The sequence below is a fragment of the Diceros bicornis genome, chromosome 37, assembly GCF_020826845.1.
Source record: "Diceros bicornis minor isolate mBicDic1 chromosome 37, mDicBic1.mat.cur, whole genome shotgun sequence".
NCBI lineage: Eukaryota > Metazoa > Chordata > Mammalia > Perissodactyla > Rhinocerotidae > Diceros > Diceros bicornis.
Window position 1 is genome coordinate 25,786,406 of NC_080776.1, and position 27,548 is coordinate 25,813,953.

Sequence of the window (27,548 nt, forward strand, 5' to 3'; positions counted from 1 at the left end):
GGCCCCGCCCCCTACGTGAACGTGTTTTCCCAGACTCCTCTGCTTCTTACGTGGAGAAACCACAGCATGGGCGAGGATTGACAGCGCGCGCTCCCGACAGCCCGCGCCCCCGTCAGCCCGCGCCCCCGTGAGCCCACGGCCCGCAACGGCTGTGTCCCCCGATATCTCGCGCCCGAGCGGGAAGCGAGGCCGGAGGTGGAGGCCTGGGCGTCCTGCGCTGGGCACCGGAAGCCCGTAAGGAAGGCGCACGCCCGCCGGAAGTCGCGCCCCGACGCGGCCCGCCTGCCCGCGGCGCCGGAAGTGGTCGCCGCCGCGCGGCTTCCGGGCGGCTGGGCGCGCTGGGGTCTGGGCCCCTGAGAGGCCGGCTGCGGACGGGCCGAAGGCCGGAGCGCCCATGGCGGAGGGCGGCGGCCCCGGCGGGCGGGCCGGGCCGGGGCCCGCAGGTAACGTGCGCGCGGCCGCCGGACCGGGGCGTGTGGGCGGCGAGGGGCGGGGTCCGGCGCCCCCGCCGAGGGTCGGGGCACGCGTCCTCGTCCCCGCTGCCCGGCCAGGCCCACGGAGCCGCGGTCCACCCTGCGTGTCCCCCGCCGCTCGGCCGCGCGAGAACTGTCCTGGCGCCGGATTTCCTCTCCTGGGGAGTTTGCCTTGTGACTGCCCGCCCGTTATCCGATACTGATTCGATAGGACCCCAACTGTAGAAACAGGACATGGATCATCTAGCTGTGAGCGCACCGGTCAGGAAAGCCGGCAGAGGTCAGCCCCTGGGGAGCGCAGCTGCCTTTTCTCCATCCTGTCCCCCGCGGCATGCCCAGGGTAATAGAGCAGGCCACCCCCGCCACGCACAGGCAAGGGACAGCGACAGTGCCATCGCCAGCAAGCTGTCAGTGACACAGCATGTCCAGGGGCCCTTGGCCCACCAGCAGAGGAGGCAGCTAGAAAGGCCCACGCCCACCACCCAAAATAGCCATCTGACTTAGGGTCTCCACCTTGATATATTCCTACCATGCAGATGTGGATTTGCAGGGGCAGCCTGTCGTTTGCAGGTGTTGAGGAGACATTCCCTCTTAACCTGTGGTGGGGTTCCCTCCTTGCCTGTTTTCTGAACTTTTGTCCTGTGTACCACATGCTCTTATGTGCTCTGGATTTACTCATCTATGTCTTTGGAGTGATACCCCTCTAAAGAGTCTATTAGTGCTTCTTAGTAATAAGCTGAGAAGTTTATTACTCTAACTCTCAAATGGGCCAAAATACCCAAATGAAGCCTATAATGTTGACTTGGAGACTGGTGCAAGTAGTGCTTTTGATCAGTCCCTCCCTCCATCCCTCCCTCCATCCATTCATTCAAGGAACATCTATTAAGGACCTACTATTGGCTGGACCTTGCTGGAGCTGGGGACACCTCAGTGAAGAAGAACAAGTCACACAAAGCCCCTTCCATCTTTGGCTTTGGTTGGTATTGACTTTGTCTCCAGGGACAGCCAGAACTTTAGGGTCTGGGATGTCCTTTCATGTGAGAGTGAGAGATGGAGTGAGAAGTGTTCAGTTGGAAAAAGAGAACTGCCAGCTGCTTCCCAGGATAGAGAGGAGTGTTGTGGAAGGAAGGTTGGCTCTGCCCTGTATACAGGGGCTCCTTTTTTGTCCATGCAGTACTTTTTTGTTATTTAGTGTGTTGCAGGCTTGGGAGTGGAGGGGCCACAGAGATTTCCAGTTAAAGCTTAAGTGTTATGTTGGGTAATTGTGTTGTCACTGGAAAAGTTGATCAGAGAAATGCAAACCTGAACTTATCCTTGGAGCTGGAGCTGGGGAAGAGGGGGCTGCCCTGACCTGGGTCAGGCAGTGGTTTGAAAAGAGGCCAGCAAAGGGAGGCCCAGAGGAGAACTTAGCAACAGTCTGTGGCTCCCACTCACCTGTCAGTCTTCGCCCTACACTGTCTGAATCTTGCCATTCCTATTTTGAACTTCTTTACTCTATGGGGTAACTACAGTGGAGGATAATGACTGAAGGAGGATTGGGATGGTGGCCCCAAGGGGGTTCTTGCTGCCTGCCTGTGGATCTGCTGCCGGTCTGGTTGTGGGATCAGCTCCAGTGACCCACGTGTTTGTGAGCCCTTGCTGCACTGCCCACCTGCCTGTGGCCTTTGTGTCTTACCTCTGCCCGTGGACTGTCAAATCCTCAAGGGCGCGGAAGCTTACTCATCACTCCTGTTGTACTATGGCCGAGCCGTGTATACTGTAGGTACTCAAAAGAGATTTGATTTGAATATAGAAAGCAACTTCAGCATTGGAAAGAGGCTACCTGTCGAGGGGTGTGCTTTACAACTGTGCTCGGTCACATGTGAGTACAGTGTGGCACGGTGGGGACTTGGATGCAGGCGGTCTGTGTTTGTGCTCTTTTGTTATGTGCCTGTCTGTGTAATTGTGTTTACAAAACTCTTAATTATCTGGAGATTATTTTGGGCTCTAGGGTGAGGTGAAGAACTCAATTATTTGCAAATAGGCATCTAACTGTACGAATTTGTTGACTACTTGTGGTTCTTTGGGGTTGCTGTAACAGAATACTATAGACTGGGTAGCTTATAAACGACAGACATTTATTTTCCGTAGTTCTGGTGGCTGGGCAGTCCAAGACAAGGTGGCCCAGATTTGGTGTCTGGGGGGCCTGCTTCCTGGTTCATAGACAGCCGTCTTCTTGCGGTGTCCTCACGTGGTAGGAGGCGAGGGAGCTTTCTAGGTTCCTTTTATAAGGGCACAAATCCCATTCACAAAGGCTCTGCCCTCATGACCTAACACCTACAAAAGGCCTTGCCTCTTAATATCGTCACCTTGGGGGTTAGGATTCCAACATAGTTTTTAGGGGGGGCATTTTTGGAGGACACAAGCATTCAGTCTGTAGCAACGACTCTTTCCATGCCTCGCTGATTTTGAAGCCCCTTTATCACATACTAAGTTATTTATACTAAGGTCTTTCTGGGTGGTTGATTCTGTTTGATTTATCTTTTTATTCTGAAGAGAGATAATAAGTTGCATTATCTAGCAGGGTAGATCTCTTCTCATACATACTGAAAAAACAAAAGGTGATTCTCATTTGTATTTCCAAATAAACTTTTAGAGTATTTTTGTCACATCTCATATAAAAACCCCTAAAAGATTTGTTAAACCTTTTAATTTGGTATTTATTTATTTAAAATTTTCTTGTCTTTGAATCTTCTCATCCAAGTTACATGATGTCGTTTTCCCCACTTATTTTAGTCTTCTTTATTGTTTTTCCATTTTATAGTCTTCATTTTATAGGGTTGGCTTTCTATTTATATGCATATATATATATATATTTTTTTTTTTTGTGAGGAAGATCAGCCCTGTGCTAACCTGCCAACCCTCCTTTTTTTGCTGAGGAAGACTGGCCCTGGGCTAACATCTGTGCCCATCTTCCTCTACTTTATATGGGATGCCGCCACAGCATGGCTTGACAAGCGGTGCGTTTGTGCACGCCTGGGATCTGAACCGGCGAACCCCGGGCTGCCGCAGCAGAGTGTGCTCACCCAACCGCTTGCGCTGCCGGCTGGCCCCTATATGCATATATTTTTAAATTTTCCTTATTGAGGTGTAACTTATATTCAGTAGAGTCATCCTTGTTACAAGTAGCAGCATTTAGCTGTTGAATTTTTCCAAATTTAAATGTCTTTTTGTAATATAGGAGGTGATTGTATGGTTTTTCCCCAATATTAAGACATTGTTACATTCTTAAAATAAATTAGAGTGATTTTATGGTGGATTTTTTGGTACATGTTTTAAGTTTCACTTTGCTAATATTTTATTTAGGACCTCCTATATTCTTAAGTAGGTTTGGCTCATAACCCTTTTCCCCACCAATGTTTTTCTATATTTTTCTGTGCTCTGGAAGTTTCCTGAGCATGGGACTGATTTATTCTTGAGAGTTTGCGAGTACCCCTGTAGCTGGGAGAGGAAGGGCTCGCTGCAGATGGTGCCCCCTTTTGGTTGGCATTGGTAGGGTTTCCCAAGCTGAGAGGAGCCCCTCTCTTCAGTGCAGGTCCTAATCTGAAGGAGTGGCTGAGGGAGCAGTTTTGTGACCATCCGCTGGAGCACTGTGAGGACACGAGGCTCCATGATGCAGCCTACGTGGGGGACCTGCAGACCCTCAGGAGCCTGTTACAAGAGGAGAGCTACCGGAGGTGAGCATTGCTGTGCTGGGGCTGGCCCAGGTACGTGGGCCCTGTGGGTCTGTGTGAGGCTGAAGCTTATGATCCATGAGGAGGCCTGGCTGTCTCTGGTTTGCAGGTGAAGACCCTGATCCTTCCAAATTTTAGAGGACAGGGGTAAAAAGGAGACTGAGGAAGCATGGTCAGACTTCTAGGAGACAGCCGGATAGTGAGGGCAGGGGGACCTGACTGAGTTCAAGTCCAGCTCTGTCATTAACCTTTATATTTTCTGGCACTTTCTGGCCCTCTGGGCATCAGCTTCCTCGATGTTGCTCCTGATGGCGGCACTGTTACCCTCTTCAATAGTGGCCCTGCCCCCTTGCAAGTCTCTTGTGGCTCGTTATCCAAGCTGTGTATAAATTCACCCTCCTGAATGATTTCCATCTGGTATCCCCGTGGGTCCAGACCTCCTGACGGACCATACTTGTACATCATTCCTGACGTACTCCCCTCTCTGGAGTCCCAGTCCACTGTCATCTGCCTCCAGGGCCTGGGCTCAGCCTCAGCACGGCTGTCTCGTCACCCAGGGATGTGCTGGGTCTCACCTTCTTGTTCCCTGTGTTGATAGTGCCCTGCCAAATCCTGCCAGTTCCTCTCCCTGGCTCAAGCCCCTCCTGTGTGGCAGCAGAGTCTTGTTATTACTTCTCCCCACTTGGGACACCGGGGAGAGCACAGGGCGTCTTCCTTCTCTCTGGGGTGTCCTCTGACTGTTTTGTGTGTCTAAGATTGGAAACTCACCTGCACCCAGGAACTCCTCGGTACTTTTTCTGTGTGTCTGTTTCTCCTTCAGGGTAGATGGCAGTGAGTTGATAGAAGTGCCTGCGTGTCAGTGCTGAAACTAATACTCCACTTTTTGTGGGTAGATCCCAAGGGGAGGATTTCTAACTACAGGAGTAGGTTTCTTTCTTCTTTTCCTTGGAATGTTTTAGCATTATTTCATCAGAATAGATATCAGTATTTAAATAAAATATCTGGATATTCTGAATATCCAGAAAGGATTGTCATACAAAGATATAAGATGGATTATGCTCGAATATTTAATGTGAATGACTCAAGTCCAAATAAAACCTCACATTTGCAGTTGTAACAGTGGAATAAAAACAGAATAAAATAGAGCTAGGGCCGGCCCAGTGGCGTAGTGGTTAAGTTCACTCACTTCGCTTCGGTGGCCCAGGGTTTGCAGGTTCGGATTCCGGGCGTGCACCGACGCACCGCTTGTCGAGCCATGCTGTGGTAGCATCCCGTATAAAGTAGAGGAAGATGGGCACAGATGTTAGCCCAGGGCCAATCTTCCTCAGCAAAAAGAGGAGGATTGGCATCAGATGTTAGCTCAGAGCTAATCTTCCTCAAAAAAAAAAAAAAAAAGGAGTTCAGCTGGGTCTTAAAACAACTACTTTCTTACTGCTTTTCCAAGTACTTTTTTCCTTTCTTCTTTTACTCAGGACAATGAATCTTCTGTTTCTTGATGATATTTTTCTGTTGCTGTGTATTTCTTTGGTGCTGAGTCCTTAGAGTGCTCTTTGGCCTCCTTGGTTGGTGGAAGCCAGTGCCGAAATGGAGAGGAGCCCCTGACCCACGACATATTTCTGGGTCTCTGCCGCAGTCCTCTGGATTCCTGAGCTGTGTTCAAGGCTGCGTTGGGAGCTCGAGGGGAACCATGCCTTGGTGGCTGACTTGGTGGGTCAGTGAACTGCATAGCCATGGCATTCCTCGACAGGGAGTCCTGGTCTCAGTGTCACTTTCGATGGGAGCTGAGTCTGGACAGTTTCCCTCTGCTGCTCTTGGCCAGGATAGCTCTGTGTAGCCTTAGCAGGTCCTGCAGGCTGTCAATTTGTGCTGTGTCAGAGGTAGGGGGACCACAGTGGTCACCTGGTCCCAGTGAGGATGCCGAGGACCAGAGAGAGGCCCAATCTCAGGCTTCAGAGAAAGCTTGTGCTGGAGAAAAGGGGCCTGGGGGCCCTGACCCAGATGCCCAGCAAATGTGCTGGCCTCCATCCTGCACTGTCTCCCTAGGCAGACCCTTCCCTGCTTTGTAGAGCATAGAGCTTTGGACTGTGAGTCAGGAAATCCGAGATCTTAGCTCTTGTGCTCCTCAGTCTGCCTGGGCCTCGAGTTTCCTCATCTGTGTAGTGGGGCTCTTAATGCCTGTCCTGCCACGACGACAGATCCAGCAGGGTAAATGTATGAAAGCATTTCATAAAACAGCACACATGGAAGCATTGTTAAAGCACAGGGTGGCTGTTGTAAGAGACTGCCCTCCTACTCTCTTTTCATCGTAGCCACAAGACGAGGCAGGGCAGCTCGTCGATTTTCTGGGACCGCCCCTCACAGCCTGGCTCCCCTGTGTTCTTTCTGTAGCCGCATCAACGAGAAGTCTGTTTGGTGCTGTGGCTGGCTCCCCTGCACACCACTGCGAATTGCGGCCACTGCTGGCCACGGAAACTGTGTGGACTTCCTTATCCAGAAGGGGGCCGAGGTGGATCTGGTGGACGTAAAGGGACAGACTGCCCTGTATGTGGCTGTGGTGAACGGGCACCTGGAGAGCGCCCAGATCCTCCTTGAAGCCGGTGCTGACCCCAACGGAAGCCGGCACCATCGCAGTACCCCCGTCTACCATGCCTCTCGCGTGGGCAGGGCTGACATACTGAAGGCCCTCATCAGGTCAGTACTGTGGAGGCCTGGCCACCGTCACCCTGCATGGGCCACCTCAGGGAATGTGGCCACATTGCTGCTAGTTCCTGCAGCCGTGTTCTCATTCCTTGTTTTCAGTATTTGCTTTTTTCTCTCTCTTTGAAATTAGACTTGTTAGAGGATTTGTCTATTTTGTTAGCCTTTTTAAACAGTTACTTCTTAGCTTTACCAGTTCTCTTGTTTTCTGCTTGCTGATTAATTTCTATTTTTATCTTTATTTGTTCCTATTTCCCTTTATTTTTTCCCTAACTTTTTGAGTTGAGCGCTTATTCATTTTTTTTCTTGATTAATAACGTAAACTTTCAAGTTTATTAATTTACCTTTGCCCATAGCTTTGGCCATATCTGCTAAGGTTTTCCTTATTTTTTAAGCAGGTATAATGGAAGTTGATTTCCTCCTTGCTCTTAAAGTTATCGAGGAGAAAGTTTTAATAAAAATTTTTACAAACTTCTAATTTTATTGTATTGTGCTCAGATAATTCAGACCATATCATTTCCATTTTGGGAGTCTTTGCTTTTTTTTTTTTAATTAATTTTTTAATATCAAACTACATTGTGGATGCTTGAAACAAAGTATGTGACCGTGGATGTGTTATTTCCATGGTACAGTATGGTAGCCTCAGTTATGTTATTCAGAGTCTGTCTCTCTTTTTTTACATTTTTAACCATTGCATTTGCCCAGAATTAGAGAAGTCTGTTATTTGTCTCTAATCACTACTGTGATTTGTCAGTTTCCCCTTGTATTTCTAGTAGTTTTGCTTCCTCTATTTTGATGCTAATTAAGCTCATAAAAGTTCTTGCTTATGGATTATGCTCATTATCAAAACAAAAGGGAACCGTGATTTCATTGAAGGTCATTTGGGGGCATCCTGGGACATGGTTTTAGTCTCAGTGGGTTCAGGTCGTTCTTTGTGTGCTCACCTCTATTATTTGACTGTCTGGCATTCTTTGTTTTTTAATACAGTTAACATTATTGCCATTGCTGATGTTAGGTCTGTTTCTGTTATCTTTCTGTTTCTTAACTATTCTTTTATTTCATATCTTTCTTCCATGATCTGTGTTTTCTTTGCTTTCCCTTTCTGTTATTTTAGATAGTTTACAGTTTTATTTTAATTGTACTTATGGTTACCTTTATTATTTTTTTATTTGAACCAGATTGCATTTTCATTTTCCATATCTCCAATGACTTCTTTCTACCAAAGATTGTTTTTTCCCTCCCTTACTCTGGAGGCAATTCGTTTTGTGGTTGGACAGAGTGCAATTTAGGTAATGGGTTCTCAGTGTTGAAAAGGATTAGGTCAGGGTTCTATGGTTACAGGCTGCAGTGGGGATGGCTCTGAGTAGCAAGAACCTGGCATTCCCCTCGCCCAGTGCAGAACGGGGCTTTTAAATTAGGTACTGAGAATATATTTATTCCATCAAAAGGTTTTATATATTAAATGGCTATTGAAATGGCCTTTGGAAAGATAAATGAGGGTGATATGGTTGTTAAAGAGTGATAAAGCTGTGATGCTTTTTTTCTCTTCTTTTTAGGATTTCTAGCCTGATAATCTAAGCCACCTCAGTCCCATATCTTTGCATCTTGGAGAATGTAAGCCATTAATTTGGAAAATTTTTGAGTAGGATCAATCAGTGAAATTTCATCTTAGTTCCAGAAATCCCTTTGGGCATTCAGTCAATTCATGATGAACAACTGCTTTGAATTAAGTGCAGGCCTGACTTTCTGAAGTACATATGCAGATGCCCTTCTTGAGAAAACGTTAACACGTCTTGTTCCCTCACTGGAGCACAGGACATTACTTTTATGATGAGGTACCAAGAACATCTATTATTCTATTGAAAACTTTTCTCTATTTTAAATTACCATATGATTGACTTGGACAATGGGAGTGACATGGTTAAGTTACTGAACAGGTAATACAATCTAAATATCATCTACACTCAACTCCTGCCTTCCCTATGTCATTGTCCCTCATAGGCAGGGCTCTCTTCTGTCACTTGTAATTTGGTGTTGCTCTGCAAGTAACTTTCATTTTGTTACTTGTAAATTCCCTTGATATATACTGCTGATGCTTTTTTAAAAAAAGGTAGGGAGTGATATTTCTGTATGTGCAAAAGTTTTATTGATTTATTGAGTTGTTCCAGTGGTTCCTTGCCAGTGATATTAAAAGCAGTAGGGGAATTTTGGAAAATATTCAGGATTAAAATTAACTGGAACCCATCCAGTATATTTTTATGAGTGGATGAAGGGCTGTCTTTCCCACAGCTCAGCAAGTACCAGATTGTCATATTGCCCAAATGACAAACATTTTGGAAGATATGTCCCTAAGAATGAGGAGGAAAAATTCACTGCTTGAAATCTAGTTCTCCTTTTCTTAAGTGGTTGGGTGTATGGAATGAAATATCAATTCCCACTTGGTTTAGTATGTGTTTTAGAATGTTCTCTTGTCACTACTAGACTGTCTTGGAGACTGGGTGGTGTTTGCATTTGTAGTGTCTGATGATGCTACATGACATCTGTGGGGAAGCACAGTGGCCTCACACGTGTGCCTGTCCTTTCTCTCCCTCAGGCCTGTGTTGCCTCCAAGCAGGAGTTTTGGTTCCAGGGGAAATTTCCTTTGGATTCTAGGAATAGTGCTGAAGAGACAGATGATAAAACATGATTGCTGGCTCTTCGTCAGCCATTTTTATTAAGGCCTGGAAAACGATGCTGTCCCTTTGCCCTGGACCCCTGCGTGTCAGCCGCATCATCGTTACTTTCTACGTATTGCCATTTCCTAATTCAAATGAAACGTGAGATGACAAAACTGAGGCATGGGAGAACTGTCTGGGGCAGTGGAAGCTCCAGGGAACAGGTGTGGGCTGTCTGATGTGCACTCAGATTAGAGTCAGGTCATGCGCCTTGGGCAGGAATCTCACGGCCGTGAGGCTGTGCTCTTCTCATTACACCCCATCAGGTTGCAGATGATTTCAGTCGGTCCCTTTACTGCTGATGTTCACTTTGATCCTCTGATTATGGTGGTGTCTGCCAGGTTTCTCCATTGTAAAGCTATTCTTTTTCCCTTGGTAATTAATACGTATTTTGCAACCATGTGCATGTCCTATTCTTCACCAAATTTTTAATTTATTCATTTATGTTAGACTCATGGTTTCCTGTATCATCCAGTGAGTTACAATCCATTGTTATTATTGTTACTTATTTTGATGCTCAGATTGTCTCAGATTTGGCTGAGGCCCAACAAGCCAGCCCTGTGTCCTTTTGACATAGCTCCATCATTCTTTGAACAGTTCCTTACTTTCTTGTTATAAGATGTTCTAGGCTCGTCTTGTACTTTGCCTGTCTCAGCACTGGAATTAGTCATTTCTCCAATGAGTCCTGATTTCTTTTAGTGCAGGTGGTATTTAGAAACCAAGATCTGGACACTAGGAGTGCTTATTGCTTATGAGGTGTTGCTGTTTTTAGTCCCTCCCACTGGGCAGAGGTGAGGTTACACATACACATTTCTGTCTGTATTTATGCATCTATATATGTTGACAGTTATGAGTTTACCTTGCTACCTCTAATCCAATCTAACACCACAGGGTTCATCCTACTTTTCTCCCTTTCCAAATTGATTATTCTCTTTTCCAACAGTGAGAGACCTGGTTCCCCTTATCCTGAATATATTTACTTATTTTGCCAATACCCCATATGTAACTAATCTCCTGTTGCTGCTGCCCTCTCCCACACATGCCTCCTCACCCCATGTGGGCTCTGACACTGTGAGCCACCCTCCCTGCTGTAGTCAGCCACCCCTGCTTAGAGTAAAATGACCTGGATTGGTAGTTTGCATGTGGCTTGGGAGAACTCTAAATGCCTGATAGAAGGTCATATATTCGGGCATCCCTGAGTGCAGTGACAAGGGCAGGTCCCTGTGGGCACCCTGAAGGCTCTGCCTATAGAGTTGTTTAGAGATTGACTCTGGTGGTGAATGAGGGTTCCAAGTCAGGTGGCAATTCGTTTCCGCACATCTGGGCTGTCACTGGGAGTCAGAAGAGGAGGCTCCTGGGCAGCCAGAGGGATTACTTCATGACTGCTGTGAGCATGCACACCGTGGGGGGCTGCCCACCTTGGGCAGTTGCATGGAGCTGCCCAGCTGGCAAGGCGTGCTTCCTGTCCTAGGTCCTTCTGGGCGAATCTCTTGCTGGCAGTGGTCTGGCTAGTCTGGTTGTTCCCTATACCTGACAGGAAGAACCACCCTGATGGGCAGGACATGATGGCACCAATTGGATACGTAGTTGGGTTAAAGTGTTTCTTTTTGCTTTCAATTTTTAAGGATTGCTTTTTATTTAATTTGTTTTACAATGTAAAATATTTACATGGTTCCAAAGTCAAATCTGTAAAATAAGATATTTCAAAAGAAGTCTAGCTTTTGTCCTCATCTCCTTCATCCCTCCCCTATAGATAACCGTTTGAAAGTTTTATGGCTTATCCTTCCATTGTTAAAGAAATAAGAAAATATGTGTATGTGTCATGTACACATAGGAATGGCATTTTCCTCCCCCAGGATAAACAGTAGCATACTATACACTTTCATTGTCCTGCTTTTCTCACTTATTTATGTGTCCTGGAGGTCATTCCAGAGCAATATTTAGCAATACTCCTCATTCCTTTTCATAGCTGTACAGGGTTCCTTTTTATGAATGGATCACACTTCATTCAACCAGTCCCCCATTGATGGACCTGTGGGTTGTTTCCTGCCTTCAGCTATTATGGATAATATTCTAATGAATTGCCTTGGGCATATATCTTTTCAGAGTTTTGCACATGCCTTTTGGGAATAGATTCCAGGAAGTGTGATCGATGGGTCAGAGGGTAAATGCGTATGTAGTTCTGTCAGCAGTTGCTAAATTTCCCTCGATGGCTCCATTTTGCATTGCCCCCAGAAATGAATGAGACTTCTCGTTTCTTTAAAGCCTGGTCAATAAACTTTTGGATTTTCCCAGTCTGCTAGGGAAGAAGTGGTATCTCAGGATAGTTTTAATTTGCATTTCTGTTTGGAGTGAGGCTGAGCATCTTTGCATGTGGTTAAGAGCCATCCGTAGCTGTCCATATCTCACACTCACTTTTCTGCAGGGCTGTTGATCTTTTCCTTTTAGAAGCTTTTTATATATTAAGGATATGAACCCTTTGTAACATTTCCTCCAATTTTTCACTTAACTGTTTTACTTCACTTATGCGGTTTTTTTGCCATGCAAGTTTTTATTTGTTTAATTTTCGTGTTAAAAACATCTCCTGCCTGGATTTTGAGCCACAATTAGGCAAATTTTACTTAGAGTTTTCTTCTAGTTTCATTTTTTACATTTTTAAGTTCTGCTCCATTTGGAATTTATCCCACTGTATGATACAATGAATGGATTTACTTTTATCTTTTTCCATACGGCTATCCAGTTATCCCAAAAAACACTTGAAAAAGTCCATTCGCCCTCACCGACTTGGGAGAGATGCCGCCTTTGCTATGACATGTGCTAAATTGCTATATGCAATTTGGTGCATTTCTGGATTTCCCATAAAGTTGCATTGGTGTGTCGGTTTATCTGTCCATGAACCAACGTCACACTGTTTTCTTACATAGGCCTTTATATACACTTTATTGTAGGGCCACCTCCCTCTGGTTACTGCTTTGCGTTTTCATCTTTTCTCGTTTGATCATTCAAATGAACTTTATAATCAACTTGTGTAGCTCCAGGGATGCTATTTTTATTTATATTTATAATCAACTTATTTAGTTCTAGGAATGGTATTTTCATTTATATGATAAACTTCGGGAAAATTGACATCTTGATGCTGAGTCTTCTTATCCAAGACTATGGGATGTCTTTCCAGTCCCTTAGGTCTACTTTTGTGACTTTCAGTAGTATTTTATGATTTTCCTCATGCAAATTTTAGACATTTACTAAGTTTTTGCTTAGATATCTGATTTTAATGTTTATTTTGCCATCATAAATGTGGTCTTCTTTTCCATTTTATCTTTGAACTTGTTTTTGTTTGTATATATGACGGCTATTGGTTTTACAACTTGCTGCTTTAGCAAATTCTCTTATTGCTTGTTAGCTGTATTTTTGTTCATTATCTAGGGCTTTCCAGACATATCATCATATCCTCTGAAAACAGGGAAAGTTTTACCTCTTCCTTCCAGTCTTAGTCAGTGAATTGCTTTCTCTTGTCTGATTGCACTGACTAATAACCTTTATTTAAAGTGCCTTGAGAACAGTGGGCCAGAAAGTGGGAGTGTGGGTCTTGCTTCTGCTTTGGCAAGAAAGCTGTTAGTGTTTCCCCATTAGGTAAGATGCTGACTTCTGGGTTGAGGAAATATTTTTCATCATGTTAAGGAAATATCCATCACTTCCTATTTTATTGAGTATTTTTAAGGATGCCTAAGTGTTGGGTTTTGTCATATGCCTTCATTTTCGCATCTATGGAGATAATCATGATTTTCCCCTTAGTTCTCTGAATATGATGGATTATGTTAATATAGTTTCTAGTATTGGAGCTACCCTTGCATTCTTGAAATAACCCCCATGAGGTCATGGTATATTGCTTTCTTAATGTGCTTTTGGATTCTCTTCGCTAACATTTTATTGAAGACTATTAAGTTGATACTCATAAGGGAAATTAGTTTTTCTTTGTGATATGGCTTTTGTCAGGTTTTGGGATTATCGTTTTGCTAATTTCATAAGATGAATTTGCTAGTTTTCCTTCTTTTTCTTTGCTCTGAAATAGTTTAAATAGCCTTGGGATTGTCCGATCTTTAAAAGTTTGAAAGAATTCCCTTATGAATTTTTTTGTTTGAGTGGATTCCAAGTTCTTAACTACTGTCTTACCTTGCTGGAAGTCCTGAGACCACTGTTATCTGTGGAGTCCCGGTGGCTCCCCAGTGCTCACCGAGTTCAGGCCCATCTCCTCAGGGTGCTGTGGGAATCTGCTGACTGGAATTAGTCTACTGCAGGGTCTGACTGTCCTTGTGTCTCCCCTGTAGATATGGGGCTGATGTTGATGTCAACCACCACCTGACCCCGGACATCCGGCCCCCGTTTTCCCGGCGCCTCACCTCCTTGGTGGTCTGCCCCTTGTACATCAGCGCGGCCTACCACAACCTCCAGTGCTTCAAGCTGCTTCTCCAGGCTGGGGCGAACCCTGACTTCAACTGCAACGGTCCTGTCAACACACAGGGCTTCTACAGGGGCTCCCCCGGCTGCGTCATGGATGCCGTCCTGCGTCACGGCTGTGAGGCAGCCTTTGTGAGCCTGCTCGTAGAGTTTGGAGCCAACCTGAACCTGGTGAAGTGGGAATCCTTGGGCCCAGAGTCGAGAGGCAGAAGGAAAGTGGACCCCGAGGCATTGCAGGTCTTCAAAGAGGCCAGAAGTAAGTGGCCTGAGTTCAGCTTAACTTGTAGTCTCTTTGGGTCAGTTGAATGAACCAAGTTGTAGCAAATAAAAAAAAAATCCTCCAACTAAGTGCTGGGTCAGAATCTTCAATTAGCACTAGGAATTTCCCAGCATGTCTTCCAGGTTGGTGTTCTCTGTTTAAAATCCTAGACACCGAGAGTTGATACCAGGAGATCTATAAAAGAACCTGTTCTCAGAGTTCTTAGAATTATATTCACTTTACCCTTTTGCTCTGCTTTGTGACCCCAAATTCTTTCACTTAATATTTGGTTTTTGCAAGCCCCTCCTCTAGGATTCCTTACTTCCCTTTCTTCAGTTCTACTCAAATACTATCATTTTGGGTTGTGTGATAAGTCTAATTTTTGTTAGAATAAAGTCTATAGTGTGCTTATTTATGAAGAAAGATTTTGCTAATGAATTAATAAATTGGTAGCCAGAATGTTTGCAATTGGCCCATGGCTTGGTCTGTCAGAGGCTCTCTCTGGGACTCAGGAATTGACTTTGTGTGCCCTCTGCAGGCTGCTGTGCACCCTCTGTGACCTGCCCACACCTGCCCCCAGGCCCGCCTGGCTCTAGAGGGCATCTGAGTTGACAGCCTCTTTCCTAACCCTTAGCTCTCACAGCACTTTGATTGTGTTTTTGCTGTTGGATTTCCCTAGACCAGTCATGAAAACATGCTCCTGTTGAGCCTTCCCCAGAAGAGTTGGTTATTGGTCATTTGGAGCCATACTAATAGAATAAAGCTGTTTGTGTTCCCGTGCGTTTCAGAAGGCAGAGATGTGCCTGGGCTTTTTTGACCTGGAGCAAAACTGTCAGCCTGCCCTCCTCACCTGTTATTTGGCCTGTCTCCTCCAGGCCTCCTTGGAGCTTCTGGGACTGACCAAGAGCAGAGGCTGACAGGGGTAAGGGCCAGTTGCTCACACCTGCCAGGGCCTTCAGTGGTCAGCTCTTATTTCTTTGTCAGCAATTAAACACAGTCCAGGAGATGCTGTCACAGTGAGCAGATGCCCCAGGTGACGACGATTTCACTCCTTTCGCAGGTGGAAGGAGCAGATAACAAGACCTTCCTCACCAGGGCCTGCTCACCTCACTCTAAATGTGGCAAGTTGCCAGTGAGCAATCGCGAGGTTCTCGCCGTCAGTCACATCCAGCCTTCGGTCTTTGGAGTCAGGAGAGGACTTAACCTCCCTTCCTCTGTCTCTCCCTTTCTTCCCACGGTGCTCCAGGTGTCCCCAGGACCTTGCTGAATCTGTGCCGTGTGGCTGTGAGAAGAGCTCTTGGCAAATACCGACTCCATCTGATTCCCTTGCTGCCTCTGCCGGACCCCATAAAGAAGTTTCTACTTTATGAGTAGAATTCGAGCGCAGCCGTTGGTTGCAGTGAGGAAGAAGGTGATCTGCAGTGACAGCTGACACTGACTCCCGCCCCTGTGAACCACATCCCAGGCTGCTGGCTCAATCCCATTTGGCTGTTGGTAGAGCAGGAACGGCTCTGGATTGTAATTCCAGCTCAGGGGCTTGGGGCATCAGACAGTCCTTGGGTCATTGTCAGCCGAGAGGCTCATACAAAACTTAATTTTGTTCTTCCTCAATATCTCTGTTTTGGATTTTCACAGTTGCATATTAATGAAAGGGGCCTTGAAATGGGTGCAGGTAGGGCTGAGGTTGGAGGCCTGCTAATAGCCCCAGGAAGGAAGACTCCTAGCACTTTCCAGAACTGCGCTTCTGTTTATTTTTTTACTTCTCAATTTAATTGTTCAATTAAAGCCTTCTAATACCTAAATGAAAAGGGAGTTTTGGTAAAAAAGTAGAGTACAGAAATGCAGTTCATGAACTTGCTAGTTTGTTTTCCCTGCTCCTGGGGTTGACATGTGGCATTTGTCATACACACACCCCTTCTTTGCCACTTCAGTGTTCCCTCCTAGTGGTGAGAGTGTCATGTTAATTGTCTTCATTCAAGGATGGTTTTCTGGCTGCATGGATTGGTTATGTTATCTCAGAGTGCCTGCATTTATTCAAAATCTAGAGAGGTAACACTCAAAGTTCCACTGCACTGCACCTGTTCTGATACCTGCCTGTGCCTAGCATCATGCCACCAGGTCTCATGAGTTCTCTGCCATTTCACTCGGGGGAGCTTCCAGACGGTGATTGATTTTAGGAGGCCCACATCGAATAGCCAGTAATTGACTGCCTACATTTGGACCAAGGACCGTCCAACAGCATTCACTGCCAGTTCTAATGGAAGAAAATACCTGCGGCGCTCTCTCTTGGTGCCTGTGCATATCAGAAAGTGGAAATTCACTTGTCCTCAGCATGGTTCCAAGCTTTCAGTGTCCACTGGATAAAATATCTGGTGGTTGGTTGATTGCTCTTCACTTTTTTGGAACTAATGTCTTGGGAGTTGCTCCTGGAACCTAAGGAAAGGGATAGCACTGAGGTCAGACGTCTTCCCCTGGCCTGTCGGGGTGGTGAGGGGTGAGAGAGAGGACTTAGGTTGTCATCCCCAAGTCGTGGGCCGTGGCCGGGCTCACTCACACCCTGGCTATGTGGCCAGGTGTGTGGCTGTGTCAGCGGAGGTGGGTCCATGGCTGCAGGTGCTGCTGTTTCCAGAGAGACCACATCTGGTAATTTGAAGCCTCTGAGGACTATTGTGTGGATCCATGGTGATTTTTACCTGTAGAACTGTTTAGAAATGGGCAGATTTCAAATCTGTATTTAGATTTTCTGTAATAAGAGAAATCTAATTTGTAACAATTGAACTAATTGAGCAATTAGGGGTTTATTTAATTATTAACATCATTCTCTGTTTTAGCCGACCAGACAGGGCCCATCTGGTCATTGTCTTCTGCGGCCCGAGGATAGAATTCTAAACCTCACCTCCTGTGTTATGGATGGGCTCTGCTGGAAAGCCAAGCTGACCGATATATCTGTGTATGAGGTCTGAGGGAAGAAAAGTCTTCTGAGGATTCAGAGGGGAAGGTGCAATCATTGGAGGCTTTCCTCAGCTGAAGTGACACCAGTACAAGCTGTGACCGTTGCATAAATGTGGGATGGCTTCCTGAGGCCTGAGTGGGCTGTGTGCCGCTCCTGAAGGACTGGGAGCCTGGTTGGCTGGGTGCATTCAGAGCTCAGGGCAGTCCTGTTGAAGTCAGGAGAGTCTTCCTGAGAGAGGAGAGGAGCTGTAGGTGGGGGTGGCTGATGAGGGCCATTGCAGCCAGAGCCAGGTGCTGCGGGGGCTTCAGCCCAGGAGGGAGGTTAGGGGTGTTCTTCGTGGCACTCAAGGTGGAACCAGGACCAAAATTGGACTGTGGCCGGGGCAGGAACTATGGGGAGATGGGGCTCCGCCTGGATGTAGGGAGCGGTTGTGTGGAAGTTTGAGCCACCTGTAGGTGGATTGGGCCACTGGAGGGGGCTTCATGCCACTGGAGGTGTGAGTAGTGGCTCGTCACCTTGGTGAGAGGAGTTTCAGGAGTGGGTGGTTAGTGTACGTTTTAAGCTTTTCCAACTCTAGGTCCCCTGTTTCTGCTGCCCTTTTGGCTCGGGTTCTTTCCAGGTGAGCCGTGTCGTAGACCTGCAGCACGCTCTGAGTCTGCCTGCTGGGTGCTTTCTGCTGGGGCCTGTGAAGGACAGGGTCTCCCCATGCCTGCCAGTGGTAGGAGGGTGGCTCTGTTCTTGAACCTTCTGGAAAGCAGCACCTGGGAATGCTGCCAGTGCAGGAGTCCCACACACATGGGCACGACCTTCAGGCTGCATGGAGGCAAGGGCCCAGGACCGCGCCCAGCACCGAGTGGGCGTCAGGCTCCTTTGCCCCGTGAAGCAGGTGTAGGGCTTGTTTCTGGGGCATTGAACCGTCTCTCCAGGGTCTCTATGAGGAATGGACTGAGTTGATCCTCATTGTTGGGCCTCACCCCGGGCCTGGCCAGGGAGGTAGTGTGAGTGGGGAGAGGATGAGCCAGGGCGTAGGACCTCTCCTGCTCTGGCCCTGGAGCATGGTGTGCTCTGGGCTGGTCTGCAGGGGGCTAGGCCCTCAGCTCTTCTTTTGCAGAGAACACATCGGCTTCCTCTTTGTTCAGCCAGCCTGTGCTGATTTTTTTGGAATCCCAGCAACTTGGAGGTTCATCTTCTAGTTTGAAACTTCATAGCTGCCGAATGTAAATCTGAAAACACTGTAGACAGCTGCTGCAGGCCATTACTTCTTTTGAGTGACACTTGACTAAAGCTCCCTTTTTCTTTTGTTGGCAAGGATAGGACACAGAATAGGAAAGAGTAACTCTCCATTGGAGCACTTTATCAAGTCACGTTTCTAGGCCCTGGGATGCCCAGGTCCCACATAGTGAGGAACCGTGGTAGTACTCGATGAGGCTGCTGCCTGGCTGGCCTCGAGCCCTCCCCAGGGAGGGGCATGATGGACCAAAGGAAAGGAGCTGAGTGTTTTCCCAGCCCGCTCATGGGAGTGTCCTGACTGTCACCACTCCTAGGGCGCCTGCTGGCTGTGGACAGACGGGCCAGGGTCGGGGTGGGGTGGGGGGCAGTGTTGATACCTCTGAGAATTTGGCAACCTGGGTGGGGCTTCTGAATATATTTCCAAAACCCATCAATGTCACACATATCTGTGCCTTTCCATATTACTTCTGTTATTTATGTATTTATTTATTTATGCCCTATCTTGTTCCAGAAAAGGGTTTAAGGCTGCCGTGCTTGGTTTTTGACGTTCTCTTTTGACATCTGATAAGTTTTAGTCAGCATGCACTTATTAAACAGGTAATTTTAAAGAGAAAGAATTAGCAATTTCCTAATGTTGAATATGTTTCTGTTATCAGGCTTAAGGGCCATCGTTTTAAGTTTTCTTTTTCCTTCGTTCATGAATTGTTTCTTCAAATAAAAAGTTCATGCAGAAGTAGGAGGAGGGGAGCATTCAGCAAACATAGGACTGAGCAGAGGGAAATCTGCCTTAGAGAGGAGCGCTCTGTCTGTGCTCTGCTGCCTGCTGCCGCGTGGCTTTGGGCAGGTCCTGTTCAGAGTGCCGGGTGGGCGGCTTCCGGCTGTGCCTTCACCACAGGGCTTTTGTGAGGACACAGGAGAGAATGTACGTGAAAGCACTTTCTGCTTGAGTCATCCTTGTGACATGTAAACTGCTGTCGTTGACTGTTGTCCCTCTTCTCAGTGGATATGCATTTGAGGCGATGACCTTGCTGGAAGAGCCTGTGACCTTGGAGATCAGGCTTGACCTGGTTGCCCCATGGGGCAGCAAAAGTCATGGGGACCCACACCACGGGGCTTGCGCACAAAGGGCTCTGCAGGTCAGAAGTGTAAGACACATGTTAAATAATTTATGAAGTCAAGTTTGTTCAGCTTAAGGGGTTGTCTTTTATTCTGAGATTATGTCCTTCCTAATTTGGGTCATAAGATGTCTTTTTAGGTATAAGAAAGGTTAACAGAGGGCAAATTTTTACTTTTTAAAATGTTCTTGGTTGCAAAACAAAATGTTGGCTACCCTTTTTCAAGCCCCAGAATTTCTCTTTAAGTTTGCCAGTCTCTGAAATCCCAAAGATGGAGACCCACTCTCTAGCTATGGTGTATGTTTACGTCGTGAGAAATTCCTCTTGGATTCTTAAAACCGCCGGTACGGTGTTGAAGGGAATCGCAGCTTCTGCTGTCTGGTAGTCTGAGCACAAGCTCTGAGGTCACTGTGCGGTGTTAGGAAGCGCGGGCTTGTGTCCTGGAGGTGACCCAGCAAACATCCCTGCGCTGACAGGCCTCTGGCCACTTCTGAATCTGTGAGAGACACTCCCAGGAAGTTTGTGTGCCCTTCTCAGTGAGGACTGCCCTTTACGTCAGGCCGTGGGCACCTGCGGCTCCCTGAATGTTGGTGATGGCGCTGGGGGTGGGTCTTCTGGCGCTGGGGCTGCAGGCTTCTGCTTTTGCTCCTTTGGCCGCCTGCCAGGCACTCAGTGACCAGTCCTGAGTGGTCTGGATTCCCCGCCAGCTTGGATCTCCCTCCTCAAGGTGCCTCGTTTGGACAGGTGACCTCTCTCTCCCTGGCTCACTTAGGCCTCACTTCTCTCCTCCCTCACTCCCCCCGCCTGCCTGCCTTGGTGGGAAATAAAATAACTGATACGCATGCATCAGTGGTTAGTGGGATCATGTCCCAGGAGAACTCCACGGGAGGGACATGCAGGTTTCGAAGTGCAGTGATGTGCTGAATACATACTATACATTCTAGGCCGGTAAAATGGAGAAGTGGGTGGGGGAAGGGTGACTTTTGTTGCCTTAACATGTAATTGCTCAGTGTCTGGAATGCATGGTCATTCTTTCTTTTTTTAAGTTGCTTTATTTTCAGATGTCTTAGGTGTACCAAGTAATGTATGAATGTGCCTAAACTAGTTTGAGTGTGGTGTTGATGAACACAGCTCTCTTGTATGTATGAAATCACAGTTTGTAGCTATAGTTTAGCCAGCAGTGCCCCTGCTCTGCCCTGCAGTGTTTGCACAGCTCACACTGCTCCTGTTTGGTGTTGGGCACATCAGGTGTGACACACACATGTGCCTGTGTGCCTGGAGACATGCTGAAGAGAATGCTCACCGTTGACCCTCAGTTTCTCCTTTCTGCTTTGAGAATGAATGTGTGTGTGCCCACAGCAGCGGGGACCATGGCTGTTCTTGCACTTGGGCGTGGTTAAGAGCTTTCAAAAATATGATGGACGTCTTTGATATGTTATTGTAACTTTAATAAATGCTTTATTCCCCTTTAATTCCCCCAAATGCCTTAATTTTGTGGACTGGTTATGTTAATGGGTAGAAAAATTGGTCACGTGAAATCTTTGTTATACACATTTCAGGTATAAGCGACTGGCTCTTTGGAAAGTTTCTAATGCTTTGGCTAGAAGGACTTAACTAAAACAGGGGTTTTGAAGTGCTCTGAGGGACCTTGGTGCTCCAGGGAGGTACCCAAAATCTTGCACAAGTTTAAACTGCCAGTGAGCCTCTTTTACTTAGTGGGGTTTCTGGTTTGAAGAGTGTGTGTCCCTAAAAGTGTTTGAAACCCATGGCTTTCAAGCAAGGTGACCTTGTCCCTACAGTGCTCTGTGGGGTGGGGAGGTGGTAGAGACTGTGAGAAGACCATTGTTTCTGGGACCCTGTTATACATGACTTATTTTGACAGTGGAGGGTGAGGTGTGAAGCTTTGGGATGAACCCAGGAATGACTGAACTAAATAAAGACATTTATTCATCTCAGTGGCTCCCTAGCATGTCTCTATCTGCTATTTTTGCTATTTTCTGCATTCCTCACAGCCTACGACCCCCTTCCCTGCCGCCCCCCACACACCTCTCCTGCTCTACTGAAAAGGTGGTCTCCTGTTGAGAGGCTGGAGCTGGTGTATTAAGAATATGCAGATTATGATCTGCTGAATGAGGAGGCACAAGCCACCCACACGGGGTCGGCAGGTAGCTCCCTCAGCATCCGAGCTCCACTTTGGGGAAGCGAAAACCACAGGGTCATTTTGATTGAAGGTGCAGTTTCAATACACCCACACAGAGGAAGTCATCAACAAGATTTATTACTTACAGATCCCAGAAACGGGGGGTGGGATGGTGGGCGCAGTGAACCAGGGGAAGGGCAGTTGTCCGTCCTAGGTCACAAGTGAGGAGATGGAGAGCAGAGTAGCAAGCATCTATTACTTAGAAGGTGGTTGGGGCGAAGGTCACTAACTGCATGGGCTCAACTCTAAGTGGTTATGTTAAAAGGTGCCCCGGAGAAGCAAAGTGGGAACTTGTGGTGCGTGTCCTAAGCTCAGGTCCTTATCTAAATGTCCAGACTTGGCATGAGCAGGGTTGTCATACTGTGTGAAATCCTAGGCAGCAAACTCAGAATAGCTGTTTTTGCATGACACGTCACTTTCTCTTTTCCTCAAAACCAGCTGGATTTGCGTGGCAGAGATTGCTACTTTTCCTTCACTTTCCATTGTCTCCATCTGTGATAACAGAACCCACAGTTTTAGCTGGACACTTGAATTCCCAGAGTAAAGTCTTCATTTCCCAGACTTCTGTATAGCTAGATGTGGCCCTTTATCATAGCTCCTTCCTGAAACTCTATTAAAATGAAAGGGAATTTTTACTTTTTAAAAAACATAAATCCACTAGGATGACCATAAATAGTAACAAAATTTTGGACCTCTCAAGAAAACATGAGTTGTAACTGACCTAGAAACACCCCAGAAAATGACATTGTAAGAAAGAAAGGAGAACGTCTAAGAATCTGATTTTACTGCAAAGCTCTAAAGGCTCTGGAATTGGCAGTTCCAGGTACCTCTAGAAGTGGTTGTGACAAAGGGTGAGAGCAGGACTGGCTGGAAGCCTGTGTTAAGAAGCAGTTATGCCTCTCCACATGGTTGGGCAGTTGTGCCTGCCCCAGCCCAGTGGAAGACTGAAAGGACATGTGCCATCCTCAGCCTTCAGGCTGTCAAGTCCTCAGCTTGATCACCAGGCTCATATGCCCCCGGCAGGAAATAAAGCAGAAAGAGACTTCTTGGGGAATGTCACCAGCCTAAAAGGAAAGACCTAAAGATACCAATACCAAATGTGGCCAAAGAAATGGTCACACACCTTAGAGTGGATTCCAATAATAATTCAAGAAGATGCTGTGAAGGAAGGCTGTGAGTTTCCAAATTGCAAGGGCCAACCTAGTACTAACAATGAAAGAAGAAAGACCCTCACCAAGACCATCACTGTGGAATTTCAGAACACTGGGGAGAAAAGATTCTATAACTTCTGCAGAGAATAAACAGGACACATCCAAAGTACCAGGAATCAGAATAGCTTTGGAGTTCTCACATGCCACATTGGACAACAGAGGAATGTGGACCTTTACTTTCAGAATTCTGAAGGAAAAGTATTTCCAGCTAGATTGAAACGCAAGCTCAAGACCGTAGTTTCTTTAAAGATTTGTATTCCACACACCCTTAGGAAACTACTTGAGGATGTAGTCTTCCTTAGGAAAATAGAAATTTACCTAATTTAATGAGGGAGTAAACCAAGAAAGGAGAAAACATGGTATACAAGAAATGGGGGATCCAACACAAAGAGGAGCAAGGTGACTCCCCAGGAGCATAAAAGCTTCCAGGATGGCAGCTGTGCACCTGCAGAGAAGGCACCCAATCTAGTTGAGATGTGAGGAGGCTCCAGAGAAGATGTCTTAATTATTAGACTATTTCTTGCCTCTGAACATATTTAGATAGGAGCTGGGATTGAATTATGGACAAATACCTGGGAACCAAGGGACATAACTCCAAGGAAAACAAAAGATTGGGCAAGAAAGAAAAAGTGATCACAGTAATACTAGATGATTCAGCTGTGATTAGTATTTACATAGTCCTAATAGCATCAACACTGAATATTAACCATAAAACTCTATTAGGGGGATGGAGGGTGGGCAGAGGATGGATGGGAAGCTGTGTGCGTGCAAGCGAAATAATCCTCATTTTCCATAGGGAGAAGTCAAGAAAGAATGCCTAAAAGGAAGAAAGGCTGAAAATAAGAGGTTAGAAAGTAAGAGCAAATAAACCCACAGAGAGAAGACGGGGGAAAGTCATCAAGAGTGGAAATTCATTAAACACACACACACACACACAACAGAGGGCATCAACAAAGCCAAAAGTCGCTTCTTTCTAAAGAAATAAAACTGGTACACCTCTAGAGAGACTAATCTAGACAAAAAGGCATACAAATCACTGTTGAAAACTAATAAGGGTAACTTTAGATCATGTAGATACCCAAAAAGGATATTATAAACAACATCATGATAGTAAATGTGAAAATTTAGAGGAAATGGACAAATTCCTAGGAAAATAGAATTTACCTAATTTAAAGAGGTGCTCAGGACGGTAACCACAGCATCCACTGCCCTGCGGGAAGTGGCATTTGAGTACTTGCCGCGGAAGTCATGGCGGGTCTCCTTTAAGAGGAAGTGAAGCCCCGCCCCGCGGGGAAACGCCATTTCCCGGCGCCCATTCCGCTTACGTCACAATGGTGCCGGGCCAATGAAGACCCGGGAGAGGAGAGTTCCTGTGCGTGTGAACTACGTGGGGGCGGGACTACCGCAGTCGTCCTCTTGGTAGTCTTGTTTTCTGCCGTTAGGTCACTCCTGGTTAGGCGCCCTAGAGAGTTCTGCGCGGCGGTCCGGGAGGATTGCAGACTGGGGTTCCCATCGTGGCGGGCCCGCGTGGCGTCTGAGGATGTGGCCGTGTGCTTCTCCCGGGAGGAGTGGCTGCTTGATACGGCTCGGAGCCCGCAGCGCGGTGATGCGACGTGGGAGACCTTGCTTTTGTGACTCCGGGGGGTGTGGAGCGGAGGACAAGGCGCCTGCCGGGCAAGTGTGTTTGTAAGAGAGTCAGGTCAGGACACCCCAGGCAGGTCTGTCCGCTCAGAGGCCCGTTCCCTGGGGTGAGCGGCCCAGGCTGGAGAGTCGTTTAGCCTTGGCTGAGTCCTGGGGAGCCGCCGCGGGCGGAAATTACAAGTGAAGAGGCGTGTGGGGGAGGCTTCGGCTTCGGCTTAACCAGCTCCGAAGCCGCACAGCCGAGAGAGACCCTGCAGAAAGGGAGGGCAGGGCCTTGTGAAGAACTGCGGAGTGCACATGTCACAGAAGGCCTTAGTGTGCAGGAGGACACTTCCGCGCCAGCGCTGGCCTCCAGCACCAGGCCACTCACGGTTGGGAAGTACAGCTGACGTGAGGGAGCCCGGGCAGCTACCCTGGAGGGGAGGTCTTGGTGCAGTGAATAGGGGAAATGCATCGGCCCAGCTCCGGCGTCATTCAATACCAGCGAGTGCACGCTGGAGAAAAGCCTTGTGAGTGCAGTCAATATGGGAAAGCATTCAGCGGAGGATACACGCTTGTTTGGCACCAGAAGGTTCACAATGGAAAAGTCTCTTGAGCACAGTCAATATCAGAGAACATTTAGCCACATTTCTAAGCTCATTTGGCTTGAGCAAGTTTACACTAGAGAAAGTCCTTTTGAAGGCACGGAATGAAGCATTCAGCCAAAGGCCTCCTCTGATGTGGCACTGGAAAGTTCACAACGAAGGAAGGTGTTAGGAATGCAGCAATATGGGAAAACCTTCTGCCAAAACTTCAACCTTGTGCTGCATAAAAGCCTTCTAAGTATGACCAGCGAGAGAAAGCACTGAGCTGCAGGTCCACCCTCATTCACCCCTGGCAAATTCAGCCTCGAGGAAGACCTCACAAATGCAGATGGGGGAAGGCCTTTCACCGAAGTGGCTTCCTTATTCAGCACGGAGAATTCACCATAGAGAAAGGCCTTACAACTACAGCCAATGCCGGGAAACCATCAGCCCAGGGCCTCACCTCATTCAGCATCAGAAAGTTCACTCTGGAGAAAATCCTCAAGTGTGCAGGGAGTGTGCTCTCTCCTTGTTCAACATGACAGGATGCACGCCAGAGAGAAGCTCTGAGAGTCACCTCTGTGAGGATGCCGTCAGCTGGAAGTTGAACTTCATACAGTCAGACACGCATGTGGGGGATATTCCTAATGAGTGCTGGTGTGTGGGAAGCTTTCGGGAGCTACGGTGCTGCACTTTCTAACCTGCCCAGGGCCCTTGTCAGAGTTAACTCACTGTCAGTGCCTGTGGGAGAAGCCACCTCACCACTCTGCCAGCTGGGAAGGACTTGGAGACCATCCCAGTGTTCTCTTTCCAGGCTCTGGAGGGGCTCAGAAGCAGCCTGAGCCCATGGGAGGGCCTCATTAACTTCTTGACCAGTTAGGGCGTGAGTGTGACCAACTTTGGCCAGGAGGACCTCAGCTGGGGTCCTTTTTGTGGCTTCCAGGGATTGTTTACCTTTTTTTCAGGGACGTCGTTGACCTCATATGACTCTTGATGGATTTGCCTTTCTTCCAAGTCAAACATCTAAAGAAACTGCCTGCCTCCCATTATTTTGCTGGGTGTGGAAATAAAGCCCTTACTATGTAAGCCACCTTTAGTCTGGGGGTTTCTGTTTGCTGTGTGGGGTGGGTTGAGAACAGAATCGGGCTCTACTAGTGTTAAAGGGGTGGGTGTGATGGGACGACAGAGAAGAACTCTCAGTCCACTTTTGGTCTGATTTGTATTGCTGCCCAAGACCTCCTGGGAATGACGGTGGGATTTGTGGGCTTAATCCTGTGGCCTGGATGTCAGGATTATTTTTGGGGCCCAGAGGTCACCCTGAGGAGGATGTGGCTGGTGTGACAACCCCCAGTGCATCTCGGAGCATCATGAGTTTGGTCCCCTGTATCCAGGGGATGTCCCTCGTTCCCCAGCACTGCTGAGAGTGAGCTTTTTCTCAGGACCTGCCCAGGAGCCATGTTCCCTTAAGTCCAGAACCTGGTGGGCAGGTGTCATTGACTGTAACCCTATAGTGGCCATGTGGGAGCCATAATTTGTGCAGAAACACAAGGTGTAGTAGTAGGGAGTGGGGGAGACTGGCAAAGTTAGGGGGATGTGTCCCTTCTCAGTGGGCATTCACAAATGTTCTAGTAACCATGGCTGTGCAAGATGAGAATGTACAGAAATTCTCAGGATCTCCAGACCTGTGTCTTTCATGTAGCCACACTCACTGTCAGCAAATAATACAAAGCTTTTGTAGAGGTTGCAGCCTACTCTAGGGTGGAGAAGTTCACTGTGTTCCCCTCGATTGGTGGGCTGAGGCTGGTGGGCAGGAAACCACCTGCTGGAGTGCCAAAGAAATTCCCTGGGAAGGTGCTTGCAGGGGGTGTGGTTGAACTTGCTGGGAAGCTGGCTGTGGGGAAGTTGAACTCTCTCAGAAGTCAGCTAGGATACCTGCAGAAAGTAACCAGGAAGTTGCTGGCTGGGCGCTGATGAAACTTGCTTGAGGTGAGTGCCACTGGGTGTCTCACCTACAGCCAAATGCCAAGGGAGTAAGAAGAAGGAAAGCACGATGGAGCTGTAAAGAGAAACTCCTTCCTCTTCCCAGTGTCCCTCCAGTGCCCTCTACTGAAAAGCTTAACATCATGCCAGCTGGCAAGGAGGAAATGTTCCAGTGTCACAGCTGAGCAAAGAGTGGATGTGGGAAGGCTTGGAGGAGGATTCACGTAACATACTTGAGGCAGTGTGGCAGGGTTCTTCCACCACAGGACCCAGCCTCCCTGTCAACCAAGGGGTCTCAGCCTGTGAATTCAATTAGGTCTGGCAACTGGGTGAGAGGCTGT

The 27,548-nt window shown here is 47.3% G+C and overlaps 1 protein-coding gene across 3 annotated transcripts; it reads left to right on the plus strand.

Moving 5' to 3' along the window:
* The first annotated feature begins 319 nt into the window (after window positions 1–319).
* ASB1 (ankyrin repeat and SOCS box containing 1) lies at window positions 320–21,589 on the plus strand. Of its 3 annotated transcripts, none has more exons than XM_058533316.1 (5): window positions 323–443; window positions 4,048–4,189; window positions 6,575–6,877; window positions 13,926–14,311; window positions 15,561–21,589. In XM_058533316.1, the coding sequence occupies exons 1-5, from the start codon at window positions 395–397 to the stop codon at window positions 15,686–15,688; spliced, it is 1,008 nt and encodes a 335-aa protein (XP_058389299.1). In that variant the 5' UTR covers window positions 323–394; the 3' UTR covers window positions 15,689–21,589. The 3 variants fall into 3 exon arrangements, with proteins under 3 accessions (XP_058389301.1, XP_058389299.1, XP_058389300.1); XM_058533317.1 differs by lacking the exon at window positions 323–443 and adding an exon at window positions 509–753; XM_058533318.1 differs by lacking the exon at window positions 6,575–6,877 and having other exon boundaries at window positions 320–443.
* The last annotated feature ends 5,959 nt before the right edge of the window (window positions 21,590–27,548 follow it).